The 27094-nt window shown below is 37.8% G+C and overlaps 1 protein-coding gene across 6 annotated transcripts; it reads left to right on the top strand.

The window, feature by feature from the left end:
• Znf317 (zinc finger protein 317) lies at positions 1-26649 on the top strand. Of its 6 annotated transcripts, XM_052189047.1 has the most exons (8): positions 1-197; positions 10835-10965; positions 16558-16764; positions 17495-17631; positions 18133-18259; positions 19160-19255; positions 21075-21157; positions 22568-26649. In XM_052189047.1, exons 3-8 carry the CDS (start codon positions 16734-16736, stop codon positions 23918-23920), a joined length of 1827 nt encoding a protein of 608 aa, XP_052045007.1. In that variant the 5' UTR covers positions 1-197; positions 10835-10965; positions 16558-16733; the 3' UTR covers positions 23921-26649. The 6 variants fall into 6 exon arrangements, with proteins under 6 accessions (XP_052045007.1, XP_052045006.1, XP_052045008.1 ...); XM_052189046.1 differs by lacking the exon at positions 10835-10965; XM_052189048.1 differs by lacking the exons at positions 1-197; positions 10835-10965 and adding an exon at positions 1050-1268.
• The last annotated feature ends 445 nt before the right edge of the window (positions 26650-27094 follow it).

Genomic DNA, 27094 nt, shown 5'->3' with positions numbered 1-27094 from the left:
ACGTCGAAGCCATTATTCTCAGGGAGCTATTGTCATAAGACAAATGTGCGAAAGAATGGTTGGGTTTTTTCCTGTGTTTGGTCGCGACCCTTCTGTTCCCCGAAGCGATCTGAAGCGCTGGGGGCCTTTACGCGAACTTCTAGTTCTTCCGCCTTAGCCGCGGAGACTTCCGCTTCCTGGATTCCGCCCTCAGTCTGGTAAGACCATGGTTCATCACTTAACCCGTTAGCTCCGGGAAGCAGAGGGCTGTGTCCCGATGAGGACACCGGAAACTTTAGGAGGCGTGCCTTTTGGTCCCCATACCTGGCGACCGAGGAGAACTTGGGTTCTGCATTGGTGACAGGGAGCTTCTGCTGACCTGGTTTTAAAATACGTAGAACAGGATGTTCATCGGTGACAGAATGACAGGGATTCGCCTAAGCACGGGTTTTCTTTCTAAAACTATCACTGATAAGTGCACACTTTTTGTTAATTCTTATTGTTAACTTCTTGTTTAACTTCTTGTTATTGTTAAACTTGCATAATACCTTTTCTATTATGTTAAATCACCAGTTTCTTTATGCGTTTGTTAGCAGACAACCCTCATGCGTATAAATTACTTGTAAAAATAGTTGTAATTCAGTTTAACATACTGCTAATTTAATTTGAAATTTAATCCAATTAAATACTGTATTCGCTAATGTTCTACCTTGAACATTTCCCATAATATTTTTCCATGTTTTTTTAATAAAGGCCACAATTTTAATACTTAAACATGTAATTGAAGATAGCAAAAGCTATGTTCTTTGCAGAGGCCTTTTTTTTTTTTTTTTTTTTGCAGTCAGTCAGGTGACAATGCTATCTGTAAATAATAAACATGACTTTAGAAGTCAATAATAATGGTTACACAGTAATGAGCATACTAGGTACCAGGGAAATTGTACACTTAAATTTGAATCAAATGACAATTTTCATATTATAAAAAATTAAAACGGTGACCATTTAGTGAATTTATAAGCTATATTATAATGGAGATTATTAAAGACTTGTGTGCTCTTGTTATAGTGCGTATTTTTCTCTCCCCTATAATTAAATATATAGATTTTACTATTCCCTAAATACATATTGCACTATTATGTGTTGTATTAAAATCATTTTTCTACTGCTACAAGTATCCTACTGCATCAAGTATCTTGAACTCAAAAGGGAGTCATTGCTTTTCAGTACAGTCATACCTTATACTTAAAAATGAGATTATAAAACCCAGATACTACATTTCTCTTTTCAAGGTATGTTGGATTTGTATTTAAGTCTTATAATATTGACATATTTATGCCATTAAATTTTATAGTTAATCTGTTTATATTTTTGAGAACTTTGATTTTGAGTGTTCAATTATATTTTTCCAACTGCTATACTTTATGAATTTGAGATCAAAATTCTTGCTAAAATATATATTTCTACTAATTTAGTACAGTGTTTGGATGTTATTCATAGGCTGATATGTCACCTGAATAAGTAAATATGTATGCTTCCTTTGAATTATACACACTTGCTATATCCTGGTTTGGATGGAGACTTGAAATATTGGTAATGAATTTGTCTAACATAATCATAGATGATCCTGTTTTCCTTCTGACTCTTAAGTAAAATTGACTTCCCATGTGCTGGAATTTTTTCTTTCCCTTTTTATGTCAATAAACTTGTCTTTTTGAAGGTGTTTTGTTTTTTGTTTGTTGCTTTTAATTGTTATTGTTCATTTGCTTTTATCCCCCTTTTCTTTTTTCCCTTCTTTCTTTCAGGGACTGATGAATTGAGATATCTTGTGCTTGACTGGATTGGGACTTCTTGCTGAGTTTGCTTGTGTGTGTGTGTGTGTGTGTGTGTGTGTGTGTGTGTGTGTGTGTTACTGTTAAGTTTTCCTTTTCTGTTTCAGGCTCATGCCAGACGTCTTCTCAAAATGTCAGCGGCTTTTTTTTTTCTCTAAATTCTGGAATATTTTGGGTTAGAATATCACTGGACATGTTTGTGGACGCCTATAATTGCAGCACTTAGTAAGTAGAAGCAGGAGAATCAGAAGTTCAAGGCCAATGTATGCTATATGCATGTCTAGTTGTAGGCCAACCTGGGCTGCATTAGCCCCTATCTGATAAGAACTAAAAAGAGGTCCAGTAAGATGGCTCAGTGGATGAAATCATTTACAGAGCAGGTCTCACTTATGACTTGAGTACACATGTCAGATCCCATCACTGCTTTAAGGAAAATGGAAGGCACAAACAGTAAAATATGGACTAGAAGCAAGTGGTATGGGGCATGCAGCTGTTCTAGAAAGCACAATACTCCAGAAATAACAGACCCTGAATCAACTTGGTAGAAGTAGACCTGAGTCTCAGTGGATGTTCTCTGACCTTCTTGAGTGTGGCCACATGCACATACATACTTTATTTATTTTTAAGTACAATCTCACTTTGTAATCTCCCAATCTTTCTACATCAGAGGGTAGAGTGCCCTGCTGCTGTTAAAGGGGTTCGCCATCTCACTCAGCTCTAGAGAATTTTATTTAATGCTGTGCTTGAGTTCACAGAGGATTATGTTGCATCCATGTTTTCTATTTTGTTGTGGTAAACATTTTTTTTGTAAGTTATTATTTCCTCATACTGCTTAAGTTATATAGTGTTTGTTCACAGTCACTTATGTCTTAATGTATCCTACACATTTCTAATATTTTTCTTTACTTAATCTTTTTTATTATTATTTTTTATTTAAACAGGTTCTCACTATGTAGTACAGACTGGCTTGTCAAACATATAGTTTTTGTGTTCCGACTTCTCAGTGCGGGGATTATAGAGGTGTGTGTGCCATGCCTGGTTTAGATACTGATTATTGATTGATTGATTGATTGATAACAAAAACATAATTTTGCTTGTTTTAGATAATTCATTTTCTAATATGTATTTTTCATTTTATAGGTTTCTGGCTTTTTGTCTGTTTTGTGTGGGAGAGACAGGGTCTCGTGAAAGTCCAAACTACACTGAACTTCCCAGATAGCTGAGCATGACTTTCAACTCTCCAGATACTTCTACTTCTAACTGTACATTGCTGGAATTATAGACTGCTATGGCTTCTTTGTCATTTTCTTTGTTTAATTTTGTAACAGTATTTCTTTTCCCCTGACTTAGGCTAGATGCTTGTAGTATTTCCTCAAATGGAAGTACTGTGTTGGGGTTTTTGTACAGTTTAATTTTTTTTGCTTTGTGAAATGTCTTATTATGCATCCTTGGATGGCCTTGAATTTATTGTATAGACCTGGCTGGCCTCAAACTTAAAGATATCCCCCTCTCTCCCTCTTCAGTGTTGCAATCAAATTAGTGCCTCACCAGCTCAGTCAAGTACAGTTTGCCATATGATTATCATATATTATGGCTCCTTTGATATGTGTATTAGTATAGAGGTTTCTTCTGAATGTCATTCCTCCACATTTTGTTGGAAATAAATATCACCCTTCCCTTCTAGCCCCTGGAGCATGGCCTAGACAGCAGAGGTATATTGAAATATTTACATTGATTTACTGAGAATACAACTCATGTTGTTTATGGCCTATAACGAAGAGAGAAATGGATCTCAATAGGAGTGGAACTGCAGAAGCAATAATACACATTGCTTTGTATATGTTTATATCCTGAGTTGAAATAAGCCCAACAAGGGCACACTCAATTAAAATGCTGCTTTGTTTGTAATAGTTGCAATTACATATGAATGCCCTGTTAGTGTGTTGTGAAGACTTATATGGAAAGAAAGTTGAACATTGGAAGAATTGCAGTATAGAAAAGGAGTTCGCAGTAGACACTTTGGACACACAAAACCACATTTGAATCCTAAACTTGGCAATTGAGGTGTAACTTCTGGCCTTGTGAGAAGGAAGGCAGGGACTAGCATAGGTTCTACTATGTTCCAGATGCTAGTTCATGGAAGCCCTTCTTAGGGCCAACACATGGTATCCCCATGTCTGTTTGGGTTAAGCACTCTAGTGAAAGGAACCTAAGTACTTTAACTTAATGTCCTCCTCATTCTGTGCTTGCCAGCTGGAATAGTAGCAACTACTCCTTGTTATCCAGTTGTTTTCATAGTCCGATTCCTAATGAGGAGAATAATGTGTATGAATAGTGTTGAGGAAACAATATGCAGTGGGATAATATTCATGGTGTTCCAAAGGCAGGTGCCATAGAATTCAATATCTGGTATCTCAGAAAACCCTGCATCCCTCTTCATCCATGGTGCTGTCCCTCTGTTACCACTGTTTTATATTGTGTATGTTGCAGAAAACTTCAGAATTAATATTCTCTATAGGAGTTTCTGATGTGCTTCACACAGCTAATCTTTGCTGCATCTGTATGTGAGATCACCAGTTTGTGGCCTTCAGCCAAAACTAATAATCTCTGTGCTGCTTTTACATACCTCTTGCATTTGTATTACTGTACAACACTGGACAAATTCCACAGTTCTAACTTGGATATAGGGGCACTCTCTCAGCTTGAGCTAGCTGGGAAATTTGCTCCATGAATTAGACGACAAGGCTTAAGGTACTGTGCTAAACTGTAACGCTGTCTTAGCACCATGGTTGCTGCTTATATAACAGAAACTTTGAGAATATTTCTAAGTGTTTGAATTCTTTATAAGTCTTTTGTTTGTAATGCTTTCAAGGCACTTTCCTTATAGAGGCTGTCTTGCTGTAAGAATTAATGTGCATTGATTTCTGTTCATTTACTACTAGACTCTTTATTTTTCGGTTATGCGTTATCACTCCAGCTTAAGGACAGTGAATAGAGCAGAGAAGTTGAAATCTTACTTGGAGTGTATTGTATGGTTATAAATGTAGAAAAAGAAAAAGCCAAGTAAACTGTGTAATTTGTGGAGGTATGGCATTTCATTTCTCTTGCTGTGATAAAATAACAAAACGCTTCATAAAGGAAGAAAGGCTTTTCAGGGAAGACACAGAGGCAGTAGTGGCCATGCAGCTAGCCACGTGATATGCATAATCAAGAGCAAAGTGACATGTGTCAATTAACAGTTGAGTTAGTTTCCCTGTGCATGACCACAGGACTGTCTGGGCTAGAAAATTCTTCAATTGAGACTTTCTCCCAGGTGATTATTAGTTGTGGAAAGGTGACATTTTAAATTAGCCATTGTAGACAGCAATGCCTACTGGCCATTTTTTGTGACTCCTTGGAGTAACAGTAGCAGGAGGCTAGCTCTGACCAGTTTTCTGTAAGCATTTGTAGGCAAAAGCATAGAAGAAAGAATGCATTGTTCCCCAAGTGTTCAAAATGCCCATAGGTTTAAGTGGTTCAGGAACCAAAATATATTTCTGGGTAACTCAAAATGTTCACTACTGTAGCAGATTAAATTTGGAATAATGTTGCTGTAATTGGGGTCAGACCTTAGGTCCTATCAGCTTTGGCAGAGTAGGTTTGGTCACCATTCTCAATAAGGCAATTAAAAAGATAAAAGTAAAAATTAGGAAAAAGGAGTTGATTTAGTGAGTCCGCAATGACAAAAGAAAGTATTGTAATGATTCTCCAAGTACATGTGCTGGTACTGACATGAGATTTCAGCTTAAGCAGAGGGGAAAGTTTATATACTTAGCAGTCTCAGTGAACATGTGGTGTCTCTTGCAAGACACCAATCTGATAAATTGTCAGAAGCCTCTTCATGGAATATAAGTTTCCCCTCTGAGTGACACCAGACTTCAACCTATTTTTTTGCCCAGGGAGATTCCTGGGAACATTTTATTTTCTGGATTAAATTCTTTCAGCAGTCTGGTAGCAAAGGGAATGGTATTGGGGGCCCTTTAAGATATCTTCATTTCTGTGAGGATGATCACAGCAATATTTGTTTTTTTTTATTCGATATATTTTTATTTACATTTCAAATGATTTCCCCTTTTCTAGCCCCCCACTCCCCGAAAGTCCCATAAGCCCCCTTCTCTCCCCCTGTCCTCCCACCCACCCCTTCCCACTTCCCCGTTCTGGTTTTGCCCTATACTTCTTCACTGAGTCTTTCCAGAACAAGGGGCCACTCCTCCTTTCTTCTTGTACCTCATTTGATGTATGGATTATGTTTGGGGTATTCCAGTTTTCTAGGTTAATATCCACTTATTAGTGAGTGCATACCATGAGTCACCTTTTGAGTCTGGGTTACCTCACTTAGTATGATGTTTTCTAGCTCCATCCATCTGGCAATTATAAATAGGGCTGCTATGAACATAGTAGAGCATGTATCCTTATTACATAGTGGGGAATCCTCTGGGTATATGCCCAGGAGTGGTATAGCAGGATCTTCTGGAAGTGAGGTGCCCAGTTTTTGGAGGAACCGCCAGACTGATTTCCAGAGTGGTTGTACCAATTTGCAACCCCACCAGCAGTGGAGGAGTGTTCCTTTTTCTCCACACCCTCTCTAACACTTGCTGTCTCCTGAATTTTTAATCTTAGCCATTCTGACTGGTGTAAGGTGAAATCTCAGGCACAGCAATATTTGTAAGCCTTTGTATCATCCCTTCCTCTTTCTACCCATTCCTCCTCTTTATTGTGTGATTTTAAGGCTCAAATCCAAACCCTTAGACTGCTTCATAAACATTCTGCTACTAAGCTCTATTACTACTTCTAAATTATGCTTTATTGTTTATTCAGGTCCACATTTATCTATTTGCAGTAAAATATAGCCTGTCATAATATAGTGAAGTATATTAAGTGGATATATATGTAAAATGCAAGGGTTTGTATAGTTATTGGAGTAGATAGATAGAAAATACTATTTCAAAAACTGTAAAGTTTAATAGAAAAAAAAATAAAGAGAAAAGCCACCCAGACACAGATTGTAGGGAAGAACTTTGGAAGCAAGAGACAGCAAGTGCCAGGGCCCTAAGTTGTGTGCATTTCTGGGCATGGAGCTCAGTGAAGAATTCATTGTGCTTTAGCATAAGTGAATGGACTTAATTTTGAGAAAAATTTGACACTTAATGTTTTCAGCAAAGATTTGATGTTACATATATTTTTTAAACAAAATTCATGGCCGCAAAGAATTTAGGAGATTGATTTTTGATTTAGAAGATTTAGATTGATTAAGTAAGGGGTTGTACTGGCTAGTTTCGTGTGTCAACTTGACCCAGGCTGGAATTATCACAGAGAAAGGAGCTTCAGTTGGGGAAGTGCCTCCATGAGATCCAGCTGTGGGGCATTTTTTCAATTAGTGATCAAGTGGGGAGGGCCCCTTGTGGGTGGTTCCACCTTTGGGCTGGTGCTCTTGGGTTCTATAAGAGAGCAGACTGAGCAAGCCAGGGGAAGCAAGCCAGTAAGCAACATCCCTCCATGGTGTCTGCATCAGCTCCTGCTTCCAATCCTGCTTGAGTTCCAGTCCTGGCTTCCTTTAGTGATGAACTACAACATGGAAGTGTACACTCAATAAACCCTTTCCTCCCCAACTTGCTTCTTGGTCATGATGTTTGTGCAGGAATAGAAACCCTGACTAAGACAAATTGGTACCAGTAGTGGGCTATTCCTGTGACAACCTGACCATGTTTTGGGGTGGATTGTGGAAGGACTTTGGAACTTTGAGCTAGAAAAGCTGTGGAAAGTTCTGTAGGAGCTTGGAAGACAATGTTAGGAACAGTGCAGAAGATTGAGGCCTGGCTTGTGAAATTTCAGAGGGAAGATTAAAGACTCTTACAGTGGCCATGTTTTGATTGTGAAGATTCTGTGGTTTTGGTTAGCTGGGGCTGAAGAATCAGCTGTAAGTAACAAGATACCAGAACCACTAAAGCAAACCTTTGTGTTACTGGGACTATTGATGCTGGTTAGCTGGAGCTAAGAAATTAGCGGTGATTAAGAAGAGACCAGCATCACTGAGATGAAATCTTCTTGGAAGTGTTTTCTGAGAGCACAGAGAGTGTGTTCCAGAAATAGCCACAGTTGTATTTTGTGCTGTGGCAGGACTTGGTACTGTGTAAGAGTCACCCAGATGGTACTGGTTTTGAAGGCATGAAGGGGTCATGAAGAGCAGCTGAGGCTATTGGCACAGTGAGAGGGCACAGAAGGCCACTGGTGAAGGTGCAGCCTCAGTTGCAATTGATGGCCCAGGACTTGAAGGAGTCATGCATAGGAGCAGAGGCTTGTCACCCTGATGAGAGCCTATGAGAGGCTATTGGTGAAACCTAAGTGGAAGATAGCAGCATTTTGGAGATGCCAGTACCATGTGATGACCACCAAGAACAGCCGCAGCAGTGGAATACAGGCAGCTGGAGCCTAGAGGACAAGCTGTGTGCTACAGAGGGCAGAGCTGAAGTGACCCAAGCTCTTGGAGGAGCCCAGAAGATCGTGAGTTGGATCCCAGACATTGAACCATTGGAGTTTGAGTTTTGCTTTTGGTTGTGACTGTGCCCTGATATGTTTCCCTCTTGAAGGAAGAAAGTATTTTAGTGGAGCCCACAGTTGAGAGACTTTGAATTTTTAAAAGACTTTGAATTTTAAAGATGTTGGATATTTTAAGGTGATTGAACTTTTAATATGTAAAGACTGTGGGACTTTTAAAGTAATTTAGATCTTGGGGATGAATAAGAAAGTAAGGGTTGAGGCTTAATAGTGATGTGTTTGTGTGTCAAGTTGACAAGGGGTCAATTGTACTGGGTAGTTTCATATGTCAACTTGACACAGGCTGGAGGTATCACAGAGAAAGGAGCTTCAGTTGGGGAAGTGCCTCCATGAGATCCAGCTGTGGGGCATTTTCTCAATTAGTGATCAAAGCATTTATATTGTAGATACAGAGGAATAGCCAGAACTTTTCCTATGTTGAGTGTGAAGTGACAGGATTTGACCATTTGGATAAAGAATGTAGGAAAGAAAGAGGAGGAAAAAGGTTGGCTACCTAATTTTAATAGCTCCATTTTTTTTTCTCTTCCTTTTCTTTCTTGTTCCTCCTATGGCTATGTGCATATGTGCACATGTCTATATATGGATATACTCACTCATATGTGTGTATGCAATAGCTTGCTTTTGGGTGTCTGCCTTTATTCTTTTGAGACTGGGTCTAATATTAAACTCAGAGTTTGCTGATTTGGCCAGACTATCTGGCCAATTAGACAGCAAGATCTCAAAATCGCCCTGTCTTCTCTTCCTGTGATGTGGTCATGGACTTGAATTGCCATGACCAGTGTTTTACGTGAGTAGTGAGATATGAAGTGATGTCCTTATGCGTTGTACCAGCCATCTCTTTTGCACTGCTGAAGATTAAAGCTAGAACCTTTACTCATTCCAGGAAAGTTCTCTATCATTGAATTACATCTTCCAGTCATGTCCTTTCTTATTTTTCATATTAATAGGCTAGCTGTAAAAATCCGTTCTGCTTTTAACCGTCTGTTTTGTATTTTTTGCCTAGTTTGAATGATTCCAAAACTGTAATTCATCAGCTTGGCAAATCAAAGTGTTTTCCATCATGTGTAAGAAATATGTACATAGCTAAAGGAGCTGCAAATCAAATGATTCCAAAAAATAATTTCCCAACACTTAACCAAAGGCTTAAGCATGTTCATAAATTTTGGTCAAGCTTTTTTATTATCAAGAAATTCATTCAGTGGAGAAAAGAGTTACATAATTTTAGCTTTAAGAAATTGTTGGAGATGTAGTTTATTTGCAAAAATGAAACATTCTAAATACTGCAGCATAGAACATAGAGCATTTAGTAAAGTAGAAGGCTTAGGGACGGTTGGAGAGGATGGACCAAGAAGAGTATAATAGCCAGAAAAAAAAGGGCACTTGCTTCAAGATAGTGTATTCTTTTTAAAATGTATGACAAGAATTAGAGGTGGGTAGGGAAGAGGGGCTGTTGGGTAGTGTGGGAGTGAATAGATCAAATTCTCAAAGAAATAATAAAATGTTATTAAAAATAAGACCCATCAAGAATGTTTAATTTATTTATTTTTTAGTCTTTTTTTTTTTTTGGTTTTTTTGAAACAGGGTTTCTCTGTGTAGCCCTAACTGTCTTGGAACTCTCTCTGTAGACCAGGCTTGCCTTGAACTCATAAATCCGCCTGCCTCTGCCTCCCAAGTGCTGGGATTAAAGGAAGAATGTTTTATTTTATAAATACTTTTGTTGATTCTAAATGCCACTGCACTGCTCTGTTGCCTTTCAGACAAGATTGGAATCCAGTTTCCAGATATCCTTGTTGAGGACCCAAATCAGAATTTCTTTGAGGTTGCCTATAGCTGCTAGAGACAGGGGATCCTGGTAGAAAGTAAGGAGGCAAGTGTGCAATTGGCCATGGAGGGTTTCAGTTCCAGGGTACCAGTCAGAAAACTTTAAGATCCTCCACAATGGTCACAGGTAGAGATGCTCACAGTAGGTTCTGACAGCAAATGGGGATGCCACAGTCCCAGTGAAACTGATGGTCTGGGGCATCTTTGCATAACTCTTGTCTTTTGGTTCATATACTGTGTGTGTTTATTGTTTGTTTAAATTTTTTCATTGATCCTTTGTGAATTTCACATCATTCACCTATATCCTACACATGTCCCCAACCCTCCCTTGCATGCACCCCCTCAAAAGAAAACAAAAGATTAAAAAAAAAGAATTAAAAGAAGAAAAATCTCTAAGGAAGCTGCAGTGTGTCACTATATGTACCTTTTAGCCCAAATAGTTCTCTTGCAAATGCTCACTGCAATGATTCATTGTTTTGGTTCAAGGGCTCTGGCTTCTGCTGTTCAATATTAGATCCTCACTTGGGCACCTCTCAAGATTTCCTGTACCTTTTAGCCCAAATAGTTCTCTTGCAAATGCTCACTGCAATGATTCATTGTTTTGGTTCAAGGGCTCTGGCTTCTGCTGTTCAATATTAGATCCTCACTCGGGCACCTCTCAAGATTTCCTGCTGTTGTCCTGTGTCATGGATCCTGCAGTTCTTCAGGACAGCCCCCCTTCCTGTGTTCCAGCAGTTCATAGGTATAGTAGGTGTTGGGGTGGCCTAACTCAAAATCCTGGATCAGGACCTGGTTGGTGGCTGTGTTGTTCAGCCCACCAGCTCTCCTGAGCCTGTATCACCAGGTTCTTCAGCAGTGCCCAGGAGAGATAACCATCCCCGACTCCCACCACACTCTGGCCAGTGCTTCAGCTTCAGAGAGGCATGGCCAGCTCTCCCTAAGTCATGAGGTTCAGCTCTACTCTCCTGTGCACCCCAGGTGAGTTGCCAGGGGCCCGCTCTAGAGAGAGCTATCTAGCTCGCTCTCTCTCTCTCTCTCTCTCTCTCTCTCTCCATATACACACACATATATATTTACATGTATATATAAATATACATATGTATTTGTGTGTACACATACATAGATATACATTTAACCCTTACAGTACATGTATATTAATTGGTACTCAAAACTCAATATTATGTCTACCATATTTACTCCTGGTTACCCAAGAATGATTTATAACATTTTTTGTTTCTTTATTTTGTGTGTTTTAAGATGTCTCGTTGACTCCCCACCATGTAATAAGGATACATGTTCTACTATGTTCATAGCAGCCCTATTTGTAATTGCCAGATGCTGGAAAGAACCCAGGTATCCCTCAACAGAAGAGTGGATGCAAAAAATGTGGTATATCTACACAATGGAGTACTATTCAGCCATTAGAAACAATGAATTTATGAAATTCTTAGGCAAATGGATGGAGCTAGAGAATATCATACTAAGTGAGATAACCCAGACTCAAAAGGTGAATCATGGTATGCACTCACTAATAAGTAGATATTAACCTAGAAAACTGGAATACCCAAAACATAATCCACACATCAAATGAGGTACAAGAAGAAAGGAGGAGTGGCCCCTGGTTCTGGAAAGACTCAGTGAAACAGTATTCAGCAAAACCAGAACGGGGAAGTGGGAAGGGGTGGGTGGGAGGACAGGGAAAGAGAAGGGGGTTTGCGGGACTTTCGGGGAGTGGGGGGGGCTAGAAAAGGGGAAATCATTTGAAATGTAAATAAATTATATCGAATAAAAAAAAAAGAAAAACAATAAAAAAAAAAAGATGTCTCGTTGTAAGATGGTTTGTAGTTCTCAATCCTCAAGCCATCTGTATATGAGTAGTTACTGGAATGCATTACCTAGCTTGGCTACCTTGCTAAGTTTTGACTGCAACTTAATGAATTATTATAAAATCCATGCATGATCCTTTTTTTTTTAATTTGTATATTGGCAAGTAATTTCTACAAGAAAATTTCTACAAGGAATCCCTACTATGTAATTCCATAGCACACTAAAGCTACTAAATATGAAAGTGTGCCTTTTTTATAATGTCCAAGGATGAATCATGTACACACACACACACACACACACACGAGACAATAGTTTTGAATAGTAGTTCTCAATGAGACCATCCCAAATAGTGGGATTATGGATATGTAGATAATTGAGCACAATATATACTTTATGTACTCGTTAATGTTAGAATTTACTCTTTTTAAGTGGTTCTTTACATTTCTAGCTCATATCTTCAGAACTTCAACTATTCTTAAATTTATACCTCTCTGTATATATCTCCTCAGGGAATTGCAAGTATTAATCATTTAGGTAGATACTCCTCTCTATCTCTATAAAGTATCACAGTGAAATAGAGTTTACAGTGATTGCACAGGTATTCGGGTAGGCGATGCTTTTCATGTATATGTGAAAATTTTAAAAATCATATGTCAGTGTGGATGCCTTATGAAAACACCAACAGGTTAAGGGTTTTGTGGGATTTTTTTTCTGTTTTTGTTCTTTTTTTGTTTGTTTTTGTTTTTGCCACTGTGGTATCAAATCAGTTAGGAAAGAGTTAAGGGACTTTAGGAAAGTTTGATGGCAATGAGGTAGCTCAGATTAGGTAACTTGCCTGTTCCCAAAGATCTGAGTTAGATTCCTAGTGTCCACATCGAGGAAGAAAAAAACTACAGCTATCATATAATGAATAAAATAGATAGATAGATAGATAGATAGATAGATAGATAGATAGATAGATAGATAGATAGATAGATAGATAGATAGATGTAATAAAAAGAAAATACAAAAAGATTAAGTGGTGAAGCAAAATAATTTTGTGGACTCCTGCTCTGTTTTGGTTTATAGTTCCCCAAAAGAGGCCATACATTTGAAAGAAGAATGGGGATTTAATAGGAGGAGTTGTGGGAAGAGGGAAATGATACAAATACATTAATATTTCAAAAAATTAAATTTTGATATTCAATTACCATTGAACATATCATCAGGTCAACATGATATATGTCCAGAAGGGAATTTATGCCTAAGTTGGTATTTCTTGCAACATTTGTAATAATTCTGAAATGTCTGAAAGATTTCCTTTTAGGTTTTGAAATGTGCCATCTTTTTTTTTCTGTGTCTAATTATTCTCCTGTGCAGTAAGTTTTAATGCTTTGAAGTATTGAGATAAGAATAAATAACTGGAAGTATAGCTCACCAGTAAAAACACTTGGTATTGTAGAGGACTTTCATTTGGTTCACAGCAACCTTATGGCAGCTCACAACAGTTGTTTCCTATTTCTCGAGGATATGACATTGTCTTTTGATCTTTACATGCACCAGGAACGCACATGATGCATACACACACACCTAAAAGACATGAAAATCAGTCATTTTAAAATTGAGATGAAATAAAACAAAACTTAGGCCCTTTTGACCAATTCAATGATGATCCAGACATTCATAGTGTCCTACATTACCCCTGTGTAACTCCTCAAGTTTTCTATAACTTCAGACTGAAACTGAAAATCACTTAAAGAATAACTCTTCAATTCTTTTGTCCATAGAACCTGGCAAAAGCATTCTGCTTTTTGACTTTGTGAATAAATCTGACTTTTTGGACCTCATGTAAATGAAATCACATTTCTGCCCTTCTGTTGATTTGCTAATTCTTTTAGCACAATTTCTTCATTAGATGCATTGTAGCATGTATCAGAACTTCATTGTTTTTAAGGCTGATTGATATTCGATACATTTCCCATCCATACTTCTTGCTAGCTCTTATAAGCTGTTTTCCTCTCCCTCTGTTTTCCTCTCTGTCCCTGCCCCTTCCTCTGTCTCTTTCCTTATCTTATTTGCTTTCTCTCCTTCCTCCTGCCTTTACTTCCTCAAAATCTGAAGTTACACACACAGTTACTTAAACCTTACAAGGCTGTTGAAGTTAGTCTTTATGATTATATTCTTGGTATCCAATTCATCCATAAAGGTGTTTTAATTTGTTTGTTGTTATTGATGTTATTGTTGTTGTTTTAACTTAAGACCATTTATTGTGTCTATAATGAAAATAAAGATCAACTTATATTGTAAATTAAGAATTTTAAAACAATGATCATAATGGTTCTTTGATAATGAATTGCTTTGTGCCTTTATTGGAAATTGTTTGTCTACATATATCAGATTTCTTCTTAGATCTTTGTTTTGACTTTCCTGTGTATACTTCAGTCATTTTTTCATACTGAAAGTCTGGGATTGTGTTTGCTTGTTCTTAGAGATCTGAATATTTTGCAACCTCTCTCTCTCTCTCTCTCTCTCTCTCTCTCTCTCTCTCTCTCTCTCACACACACACACACACACACATACACACACTAATAATTATTTACTTTTTTTCTCCTTTTTCTCCTTTTTCTACTGCTGAGGCCAACCTTTAGAGTAGTTTGTTTTTTCAGTGAGACACCATTGGAGAAAACTAATTTTCATATGTATGCAGTTACCAGTTGAAGATAGCTTCTGGGTTAGTGATTGGATTTATGTACACTTTCCCTCCTAGTTCTGTTTCCAATTTCTTGCTATTATGGATAGAGCAGCAGTGCACATGGTTGAGCATGTGTCTCTGTAATAGGATGAAGCATCTTTTGGGTATATACCCCAGTGTGCTCTAGATGGATCTCAAGATAGATCTACTTCTAACTTCCTGAGGAACTACCACATTGATTTCCATCATTGCTATATACTTGCTTGCATTCCCCTGAGCAATTATTGAGTGTTCCTCTTACTCACAACCTCACCAGCATGAGCATTCATTAATTTTACTGATCTTGGGCATTCTGGCTGATGGATCGGGAATTCTTAAAGTAGTTTTGATTTATAGTTCCCTGGTGACTAACAATGTTGACCATTATTTAACTGTTTCTCAGCCATTTTGATGATTTTTCTTTTGAGGTTTCTCTGTTTAGATCTGTATCCTACTTTTAAATTGAGGTGGGGTTTTTTTGGTTTTTTTTTTTGTTTGTTTGTTTTGTTTTGTTTTGGTTTGGTTTGGTTTTTCGAGACAGGGTTTCTCTATATAGCCTTGGCTGTACTGGAACTCACTCTGTAGACCAGGCTGGCCTTGAACTCAGAAATCCACCTGCCTCTGCCTCCCAAGTGCTGGGTTTACGGGCGTGTACCACCACCGCCCAGCTCGAGTTGTTTTCTTGATGTCTGTTTTTTTTTTTTTAAGGTTCTTTATATAGTTTAGATATTAGCTCTCTATCAGAATTATAGTTGGCAAAAATCTTTTCCTATTCTGTGGCCTGCTACTTTTTCCAAATGATGGTGTCCTTTGTCATACAGAAACTTTTCAATTTCATGAGGTTGCATTTATTAATCATTCTTTCTGGGTCTTCAAATCGATCCCATTGATCAATCTGTCTGTTATTGCTTCTGCTATTGTTGTTCTGTTCAGAAACTTTCTGTCATGCTAGGGAGTTCAAACTATTCCCTATGTTCTCTTCCACGACATTCAGTCTATCTGACCTTCTGTTGAGGTCTTTGATCCATGTAGAGTTGAGTTTTGTGCGAGGTGAAAAGTATCTACCTGTTTTCATTCTTCTAGTGCAGCCATCGAGTTTGACTGGAAACATTAATTGAAGGTGCTATCTTTTTTCCCGTTTCCCCCCCCCCCAAATCAGTTGCCCATTGGTTTGCTATCTTTTTTCCAATTTTTTCCCCCAAAATCAGTTGCCCATTGGTGTGTGGACTTATGACTGTGTGGGAAATATGATTTCATTTATCAGCATGCCTCTTTTAATGTCAACCCATGATGCTTTTATAGCTATATTTCTGTAATATAGTTTGAAAATTGAGGATGGTAATACTTCCAGCAGTTTATGTTTCAGGATATTTTATATTCAGAATTTAATATATACATATTTACATATATGTGTATATGTATATATATTCATGATCGTATATATGTTTATGTGTGTGCATATATATATACTGTTATAGAAGATATTGTTTTCCTTATTTCTTTCACAATACATTTGTATTCCTGTATATAAAGGCTACTGATGTTTGTGTAGTGATTTTGTATCCTTCTACATCTTTACTAAAAGTGTGTATCAGCTGTAGGAATTTCCAAATGGAGTTTTTTAGGATCACTTGCATATATAATCATAATATCTGTGATCAAAAATCCATAAACTCTGTCTTTTTCTGTTTGTTCTAGCTAAAACTTCAATACTGTATTGAATAGGTATGGATACAATGACCAGTTTTGCCATGTTTCTGATATTAGTGGAAATGCTTTGCATTTCTCTTCATTTAGGTTGAGAGCCTGTCTGATTATAAGTCAAGAAGAAATGTCAAGAAACAAAGTTCAGTGTTCTTCTCTCTAAGTAAGAGAGACAGCCTTTGAAGACCCCTTTGTGGCAGTTGTCAGCTTAGGAAAGCAGTGCTTCTTCAAGTGCTCCCACATTCAGCTAAGCTACCTGTGCCCCATAAATGGCTACCATCAGTATATCTCCCAAGTTTGGTAAGTTCTTATGTTCTTGCCCTTAATAAATGTTCTTGTATGTTTTCTACCACTCATAAGATATATATATATATATATATATATATATGTAAGCTGAACATATGAGTGAGTTGGACATTTGTAGTCAATGTTATTGACTACGGGCATGTGTGGGTTTGAGACAAAGAAGAGCATGTGTATAGCTGGCATATATAGTGAAGAAGGTAAAGGTGAATGCTAACCTTATGTGATTTGTTGTTTTCATAAATTTGAGAAAGGCAGCATCTTTACCTCTTAGGACTTCAGTTTCTTCACTCTGAAACACAGAGTGTATAGAGGTTGAGTATCACTAATCTGAAACCAAAATCTGAAACTTTATGAGGGTAGCCATGATGCCACTTGAGGAAAAAAATTAAACTTTATATCATAAGGCAGGTTAGTCAAATTAATTATGTTGTAAAAGTACCTAAAATGATCTTCAGCTATGCATGTTAACTGTGAAGCATAAATGAATCTTGTGTTTAAACATCAATAGCTTCCCTTAAGTACATATATTTATGTAAAGATCCTACAACTTAATGGATCTAAGCAAGTCATGTGTAGGATATATCGCTGCTCATGGTTAAAGTATACACCTTCTTCTCTGTTCTTGTTTGTGAATATGGACAAGATTGTGTGAGTGTTGGCACTTATTGGTGTATGCTTACTGTATGGATAGATAGATCTCAAGGACTTTATTTTCTTGTTTTAGCTATGTCCTCTCTGGGCTCTGCAGATCACCAGGAATCAGAATTTCTTCTTCCATCAAAATATTCCTGTCAGCAGAATTTGGGTTGGTTTGCTTGCCATGCTCCAGAGCCTGATATACCAAGTCACATTTCTTCTCAGGTACATAAGATCACAAGGCCCAAGGGTAGGATTAGTATGTTTTTAGGACATCACCGCCACTGTGTGTTAGAATTCTTACAGATATTTATCCAGGTCAATGAATGCCTAGTCAAGGACAAGCACACCAAGGAAAGTTATTATTAGGCAGTAATCATTATTAGGGAAGTTAGAGGTTATTTGTATAACAAGTGCTACTTTCATGTTTGCATAGTGCTCAGAATCAACTTGTAGAGACAGAAAGGAAGTAAGTCTATAAGTTCTCTGATACCCTAGGCATGGAAAGAATGTTTTTCTTGTTAGAGTTGTATTTAAAACAATGAGACAAGTTAAGATCAACTCAGAAGAGACACTCTCTGGGAATATTCTTCTAACACATGTACAGAAACCTTCAGAAGACCATATCTGGAAAAACCACATCATATCCCTTGTGCCCATATTCTGCTTCCATTGTCTTCCTGTGATCTGGTTTCTCATTGAACTCAAATGTGTATGTTATTCCAGGAGTCTGTGACATTTCAAGATATTGCTGTGGATTTTACTGAGAAAGAGTGGCCCCTGCTAGATTCTTCCCAGCGAAAACTCTATAGAGATGTAATGCTGGAGAATTATAGCAATCTAAGTTCACTGGGTAAGGATATCATTTTTCCCTCATCTATTCCGGAATAAGAAGTTTTATGTAGTAGTACTTGCTGTGACCCAAACCTACATGGGGTTTGTAACAAATTTGAGAATAAGCAAAACAGGTACCTACTCTCACATGTACTCTGGTCCTGCCCATTACATTCATCTCAGAGGTTTTAAAGTGTGTGACTGAGCTTAACCATAATTGTCTAAAATAAAAGGTCCCCATTCGTGTCTACAGGGAATGCTCAGTGAGTATAGGAAGTTACTGTAAAAGTATTATGGTCAAAGGTCAAAGTCTTAGCAGTCACATGCAAAGGTGGGTGTTTTTGTAGATAGCATGTGATAGCCAAGCAATATGGGAGGTGGAAATAGGATAAGTGCTGGAGATTGTTGGATGATAGCCTGGCTTCAAGTTCAATGAGAGGCTTTTTCTCCAGGGAATGAAGTAGAGTTATAGATCAGAATGCCTGATGACCACACACACATACACACACAGAGAGAGAGAGAGAGGGTAGGGGGGAAGACAGAGGAATTATTTTATTAAAATTAATTTTAAAAATAAAATTATAATAATTAATTTATTTTAAAAGTTTTCATTCTTGTCTTGAGGTATAGCTCAGTAGTAGACTGCTTTTCTAGATAATGCAAGGCCTTGGTTTTCATTCCTAGCACTTAGAACAAAAAAATCCACATTCTTTCGGATAGCAAAATGTATGAGTCTTTGTGGGTTTGTTTTTTATGGAAGACTTTATTCCTTAGAAAAGTGGCACTGTCGTTTTCCTGCTCCTAAGTCAGCCTTATCCACCTACAGAAAACCCTGAAGACCAAATTGTTGACCCCAGTCTAATGGAAGGCTTGTCTTCTGCATGGTCCTCTTTCAACATGTGCCTTTCCCCATGAGTAGGTTATCAGGTTGGCAAACCCCGCCTCATCTCACACCTAGAGCAAGAAGAAGATCTGAGAATGGAGGACAGAGGTATTCAGCAGGGTCCTACTCCAGGTGAGTGAGCACTAGGCACAAAGGGATAATTTTGTCTGTCAGTTCTTTTTCAGTGACTTTCTGTTACAAAATACCTTTGATGTGTATTTAGCTCACATTTGTATCGGTTCAAATGGCTTTGGATCAGCTCATCCTGTTGTAGGCTGTGTTATACCATAACATGTTGTATTTGTACAGTAGGTAGAAAGTAACTTAAAGGAGAAAGAGTTTATTTAGTCACAGTTTCAAGCTAAAGTCCATCATGGCAGGAAGTGAAGTGACTGATAACTTGGTATGTATCTTCCTGATGTAGAGAAAGCTATACAAATTCTGTAGTCAGCTCACTTGTCCTTTATATCCAGTATATGCTCCCATCTCCACCTAGTCCATGAGATGCTACAGCCCACATTTAGGATGGGTTTCCTGGGTCCAGCATGGCATTCATGGGGATGGAATGACATTGTTTCCACCCATGGAGCAGAGCTTGGGACATAGGCCTCCACAAATATCAATGTCTGCAATGGTTGTAAGACTTCTTTGTATAATAATGTACATATTTTCTCATTCCTTCAAGGGATGTCCTCTCTATTAATTTTAATGATTCCATGATGATCAGAGATAACACTAGTCTAGGAGATGAAGGTGTGGCTAATGTCTCAGCAAAATGATAAATGCTGAGACATTCAGGACAGCCCTTAAGGCTGTAGGTAAGAGCTCTAAATATATGTTTGAAAATAAATAGTTTCTCAACAATGCAAAAAGTAAGAATGTAATATGGATTATATGAGGGGCTTCATGAATTTAAAGCAACAAAGGCAGCTATTCTATTAGCCAGCTTGTCAAAAAGATACAAAGGTAGGTAGATTCCTGAGTTTAAGGTTAGCCTAGGACAGCAAGGTTAGGCCCAAGTGTGGTAGAAATAATAATTTCAGGGCAGGTTCCCACCCACCCAGCTTATCCTCAGTGCTTAACAAAGGCAGACTGATCTCTGAATTCTTTTCAATATCAAGAAAAATAATGTGTTCTTGCTGTCTTTCTAAGAATCAAAGGGCTGGGGTCATGGGATGCTGATTCATAAGGTAATAAAAAAAAATACATGACTGGATTGATATGTAAAATAAAAGACAGGACCAGTGTTCTGCCAGAGAACTGAGAATTTTTCAGGACTGAGCTGTCCTGAGAATTTTTTAGGATAGAGAAAACTGACACACACACACACACACACACACACACACACACACACACACACACACAAGCAAGCAGGACATGGATGGAAAATTCTCTTAAAATAGCAAGCAAGCAGAATGTAGACAGGGAAATCTCCAAAGAAAAAACAGATTGGAAAAGCTGTATCAAGCAGAACACAGGTCTTCAGTATGGATCCCTGGTTTGACTTTGATTCATTCATTTTATCTCTCCCAGATACCCTTCTATCAGAATTTTTCTTCAAGCTGAGGCTGGTCCTTGGCACCTCACAATAAGTCCCACCCCTTTAAAAGTTCTGACATGTCAGCATCACTGGACCAACTATTTAACATGTGCATTCTTGAATAAATACATTCAGAACATTAATATGGAATTCTATCTGATAATGAGAACTAGGAAATGAAGTATTCTTTGTCTTACTGTCCACCAGTTATTTCAGAAACCCTTTAATCAGTAGATTTCATCTCTGTGTTCCTTAACTTAAATTTGACATTCACCATCATTTTATTCATTTGTATGTTCTCTTTGCCATGCCTTTTCTGTGTATCATGAGAACCTATATAGAAGTTTGCTTTGCATTCCCATCATCTTACTTTCTTTTGAATGTGTCACATTTTCCAGTTTTTTCTTTCAGATTGGGGAACTACATCTAAAATCAAATGGTCTATTCTTATGGAAGATATTCTTGGGAAGGAAGCATCTGATGATATAAGATTGGTAAGAGTTCCTTAGGCCAAATATGTCTTCTGCATTGGAGAAAGTCAATGTATCTATTAGTCAGCCCACTCAAGGACCAGTCAAGTGACATACTCTAGAGGAAACAGGAGTTCCACAAGTGCTAAGTTACAGTTATTCCTTAGCATCTGAATTCCAATGAGCTAGACTTAGTGAGTTGCCTACAGATACCAAAATCTACAAGTGCTTAGTTTTTTTTTTAATATAAAATGGCACTTTGTATTGTCTGCATAGAACCTGTACATAATCTTTCTATATGCACTACATTATTATTATGTTACCCGTAATACATAATATAGTGTAATATATAAAATGTGTAAACAGTTTTATTGTTGTATTGTCTAGATAATAATGACAAAAGGTTGCATATGTTTGATATAGATTATTTTCGCTTTAAATTGTTTGTGACTGAGATTGCTGAATTTTTGATATGTAACCCATTCAGAACCACTATATCATGAATTTGGGCAGGATCCCAGCCCCAGACATTCTCCTTTTGAGTTCAGATAAATAAATATTTCTATAATGCATGACAGGGCTAAATTTAGTTTTAAACAGTAATCAAAGCTGCATGTGAAAAAGCATTATAGCGTAGTACACATGGGTCCTTACAGTACAGCAGCCAATATTCTGCTTTTATTTTATTTTTAACTAGGCAAAAGCTTGTATAAACCAGGCTAGCCTGGTACTCCAAAATTTGTGCTTTGCTTTAGCCTTCTGAACTGGTATTACAAGTGAGTGTCTACAACCTCTTCAAGCCTCCTTTTCTCTTTGATGAAGCTCAAATGAAACAGGAACAATGATATAGTTTGGGCTGTTATTGCTCTAAAAAAACACCATGAGCAAAAGTAATTTGGGAAGGAAAGGTTTTATTTGTCCCGCACTTTCACATCCATAGGCCATCACTGACGGAAGTCAGGACAGGAACTCAGAGTGCAAATCTGGAGGCAGGTACAGATGGGAAAGACCATGGAGGACTTCTACTTCTTGCCTTCTTCAGTCTGCTTTCTTATAGGATAACCAGCTCAGGGATGGCCCCATCTACAATGGGCTATCCCCTCCCTCCATCAGTCACCAAGAAAATGTACTGCAGGCTTGCCTATAGCCCCATCTTATGGAAGCATTTTGTTAATTAAGTTTCTGTGTAAGATGAATTTAGCTTGTATCATTTGTCAGTGGTCATAAAACTATTCAGCACAGTTTTAATAATGTGTTTTTATTGGTGCAAATTTATTCTGTGGATATAATTAAAGAAGCTGGGCTATATAGTAATGCTAAAGCCCAATTTTGTATATTTATCAGGCCTTCCTTTCAGCCATCAGCACCAAAAACATTAAATGAAATAAGTGGTGTGATAACTGTCAAAGTTAGCTCTCATCTCTTAATCAACAGGAAACATCTCATCTTTTAGAGACATCTTCTGAATTCACCCATTTGTTTGAAGTCATTGGTATTGGCCCTCACCTTACTCAGACAGTAGGAAGCCCCACAAGCCAGAGAATCTATCAGCACCACAGCTGTGGAGCTTCTTTTCAGAAAAGGATTCACCTGACTCAGCACATGAACATGAAGGATGGGAGAAAACTGCATGAATGTCACCAGTGCCAGAAATCCTTCACCACCAGTGCTTCTCTTACAAGGCACCATAGAATTCACACTGGGGAGAAGCCTTATGAGTGCAGCAGCTGTGGAAAAGCCTTCAATGATCCCTCAGCTCTAAGGAGCCACACAAGAGTTCACCTGAAAGAAAAGCCTTTTAACTGTAGTCAGTGTAGTAATGCCTTCAGGACCCTCTCTGCTCTGAAGATACACATGCGAGTTCACACTGGTGAAAGACCCTACAAGTGTGATGAGTGTGGCAAAGCCTATGGCAGGAGCTGCCATCTCATTGCCCACAAGCGAACACATACTGGAGAGAGGCCCTATGAGTGCCAGGACTGTGGAAAAGCCTTCCAGCACCCCTCCCACCTGAAGGAACATGTTCGAAACCATACTGGGGAAAAGCCTTATGAGTGTACACAGTGTGGCAAAGCCTTCCGATGGAAGTCCAACTTCAATTTACATAGGAAGAACCACATGATGGAAAAATCCTATGAGTGCAAAGAATGTGGGAAATCCTTCAGTGACCTCCTATCAAGAAGGAAACACATGAAAATTCATATTGTAAAGAAACCTGTTGAGTGTCCTCAATGTGGGAAAACCTTTCGAAACCAGTCCATCCTGAAAACACACATGAACTCTCACACTGGTGAGAAACCTTATGGCTGTGATTTCTGTGGCAAAGCCTTCAGTGCTAGTTCCAACCTCACTGCACACAGGAAGATTCACACTCAAGAGAGACGCTATGAATGTACTTCTTGTGGGAAGGTCTTTGGTGATTACCTGTCACGAAGGAGGCATATGAGCATCCATCTTGTCAAGAAGCGGGTGGATTGTAGACAGTGCGGAAAAACCTTCAGAAACCAATCCACTCTGAAGACGCACATGAGAAGCCACACAGGTGAGAAGCCATTTGAGTGTGACCAGTGTGGAAAAGCTTTCAGCATAGGGTCTAACCTTAATGTACATCGGAGGATCCATACCGGGGAAAAGCCTTATGAATGTCTTATTTGTGGAAAAGCCTTCAGTGACCACTCATCCCTTAGGAGTCATGTGAAAACCCACCGGGGGAGAAGCTCTTTACACCATCTTTGTGGGAAAGGTTTCAGTGAATACTCAGATGCAGAGGAAACCTGGCAAACATAAGTAATCCCAAATCTTCCATGACCTTTCCACATAGTGAATGCAAAGGATCACATGGAACTTAAGAGAAATCCAGTTTGTAGAAAGATTGAGAAGACCTAAATTGTTATTCAGCAATTGGGACTCTATGAGAATCTCAGGATTGGGAAAAATTTGAATTGAGTAGCAAACTTTCAACATGCATCATGCTCTCTAGCACACAAGAATTTAGGAAGAAAGTCTTCAGCCTGGACATTTAGTGTTAAAGGCAGCCACACTTTGTGAGCACACCAGAATGAATCCCATCAATACAGTGATTAGGGAAATCTTTCCTCATCTCACATTTCTTCCTCCTGAGAAAAAGCAGGGTTTAAAAAAAAAACAAAAAACTCAAAAGTAAGAAACATGGAAAAGTGCATTAAAAAGTGGAGAGCAAATTGACCAGCTATTTATTGTTTTTGGTTGACTCACAAGCCAAGATGCTTCTTCTTTTAAAAAGAAAAATCTGGCAGAGGCAGTACTTGGCACTCAAATTCTGGTACACATGATGTTTATAAACATATTCTTTTAAAGCTTTGGTCAGTAGCATTGGCTCTCAACCTGGATCAGTTTTGCTCTCCTGGGTATTTGTCAGTGTCTGGGAAGATTTTGGTTTTGAGAATGGAGAGAGATGTGCTACTGACATAGAAAGATGACATCACAGATGCTATCAAAGAGCCTATGATATACAGAAATCTTTTATATCAAGGAATTATGTGTACTAGTATAAAAGTACTGAGTTTGAGAATAATCTTATTCATTCCTTGGTTGTTGTGATTCCTGTGAACACTCACAGAGAAATTTTTACAGCTTTCTAAAAGAAAAACTGCAATTCAGTTCTCTCTGAAAATGTATGAAAATTTACACTGCTGATAACTCTATGAAAATGATTTTAGCCACAGTCTCCTGGTATATAAATGAGGGGTTGTATTCACAAGTCTTTTTTGATGACAACTTATTCTAGCTCTTTAGTTTTCTTTGTCTTTTTTTTTTTTTTTTTTTTTTAGGGTTATGGTTCTCTGAATAACTCTTAGTCCTTATCATACACAATTGAATATAGTATTTTTTATTAGAAATTTATAAATTATATCTTTATTTCACTTTAGTAACCTTATCCTGACCATAATTCTTTGATGTTATGTACTGGGTAATGTGGATATTTTTGAGTACCTGTGTCACATGCATTGTAGTCAAAGCATGAAGCTTCCTTACAGATCCTTCAATTGGTTTTGGCTTTCTAGTCAAAAGAATAACAAAGACCTATAGGATTTCCCATATCCATTTAAACTCCTTCTATAGCAGAAGAGTCAAGGTTTTAGCTGATTATCAAATAGTGTCACTATAAGAAATCTTTTTCAGTTTTTCGTGAAACTTGTATTTTCTACATGTTATGACTCTAGCCATTGACTTGTAAACAGAGATACATGTGTGGTATTCTGAGAAAAATCTCTTGGAAAAAGGGTCTGATTTCTGTTTTTTAATTCATTCTGTGGCCCTGAAGATAAAACCCACAGTCTAAAGAGGACAGAATAGAAAAGTCACATCCAAATCTGTATTGTGGCTTCTGAAAGAATTTACATTGGTACTCAATTTATTAAATAGACTTTCTGTTCCCTGAGAAAATAATCATATTGATTACAAGTTTACAATCAGATGGGTATTTTTTTCCCTGTTTACTTTATTGCTTGGAAGTGAGTTTCTTCCCCTGTTGGATTCTGTCCAAAACTGATAGACCCCTTTCTCTGAATAGTTAATCACTGCTATCTTTATGTACAAGTTTAGTGTATATCCTACTGGATACAGATTTTTAAGTATTTTAAATTAAGTATTCATGTGACATTTCAAGTTGATGTGTTATGCTTTTGACAGCTGTATATAGATACACTCCAGGTTACTGCAGGAGTATATTCCAATAAAGTACATAAACCTGTCATTAGTCAGAAACAAAGTAACAACCTCAGTACATCCTAATATTTCTGGTATGTTTGTGCATGGGGATGGAGGCCAGAAGATATCTGATACTATGTGCACATGAATCTACACTATGCTTTTGGGTTCCGAATACAAGCAGGTATACATAGTAACATAATGATAAGTGCTCTGAGTTAAGGTACCATAAAATCTCTGCTATGGGTAATAGATATACCTGGTTGACTTGCCTCATCAGGAAAAATTGTTACACAAAAGATCTCAGAAAATAGCTGGATTTCAGCTTCATGGTCTTTAAAAATACATCATGTAGGAAGAGAGCTTGTTATGCCTGTTGAATAATGGTATATGTCTTTATTTTGCTATGGCAACACAATTCCAGCTCTCTGTAGTTCTGCATTTATTTCCTTCTGTTGTTGCAGAGATTAGAAAAGGTTTGCTTAACCATGTCAAAAAAGGTGTCCTTGCTGTTTTTAAAAGTACCTGAATCTATAATTCCTTTACCTTTTTCCCAGTGCTAGAGATAGAGCTCAGGGTTGTGGGCATACGGAGTAAGCACTGTACCCTCAAGTGACAGCCTAGCCCAGACCTTCATTCATAAGTGTTTGCACTGTGTTTTACTTTGGTATCTTAAATCATACCTTTTTTTTTACCCCCTCCACCACCACCGCCACTGCCACCAAAACAAACAAAAAACAGCCTTAAGTTTAAGCAGTGTATATGGTCTTTCAGTTTTGTAACACCAACTGTCTTGATTTAAGAATAAAAGCCAATTTTAAAATGAATTTAGTGGGTATATTAAATAAATATGCAAACCTTTCAGACAAATTCTGACCTTGGACTTTGATAACAGTCTCCACTAAAATGATCATTATTAAAATATGATAGGAAGAAAATGGCAGTCTTGTGTTCTTTGTGTGAGTTAATCTGGTCTCTGTCAAAGAACTCTGCAAGAATGTCATTCACCATTTACATGACAGGAAGAGATGGATGCACAGTCTTCTAACTGGAAATGAAAGACAAACAAGTGTTCACACTTGATCTTCATGTTCTCCAGTTATTAGAGCACTTGGGCTACTGTGTGGTGAGCAGGAGTTTTAACACCACTCAGAATTCTCTTTTGTCTGGAGTCCCTTTATGCCCTCTTCTCCAATGAACATTCTACCACAGTTCTTGAGTACGTGTATCTCCCTGAATGAAAATGCTATTTAGTGACCCTCAGTCTAAAGT

Source organism: Apodemus sylvaticus, chromosome 7, assembly GCF_947179515.1.
Source record: "Apodemus sylvaticus chromosome 7, mApoSyl1.1, whole genome shotgun sequence".
NCBI lineage: Eukaryota > Metazoa > Chordata > Mammalia > Rodentia > Muridae > Apodemus > Apodemus sylvaticus.
This window is presented reverse-complemented; position numbering and strand designations above follow the sequence as displayed.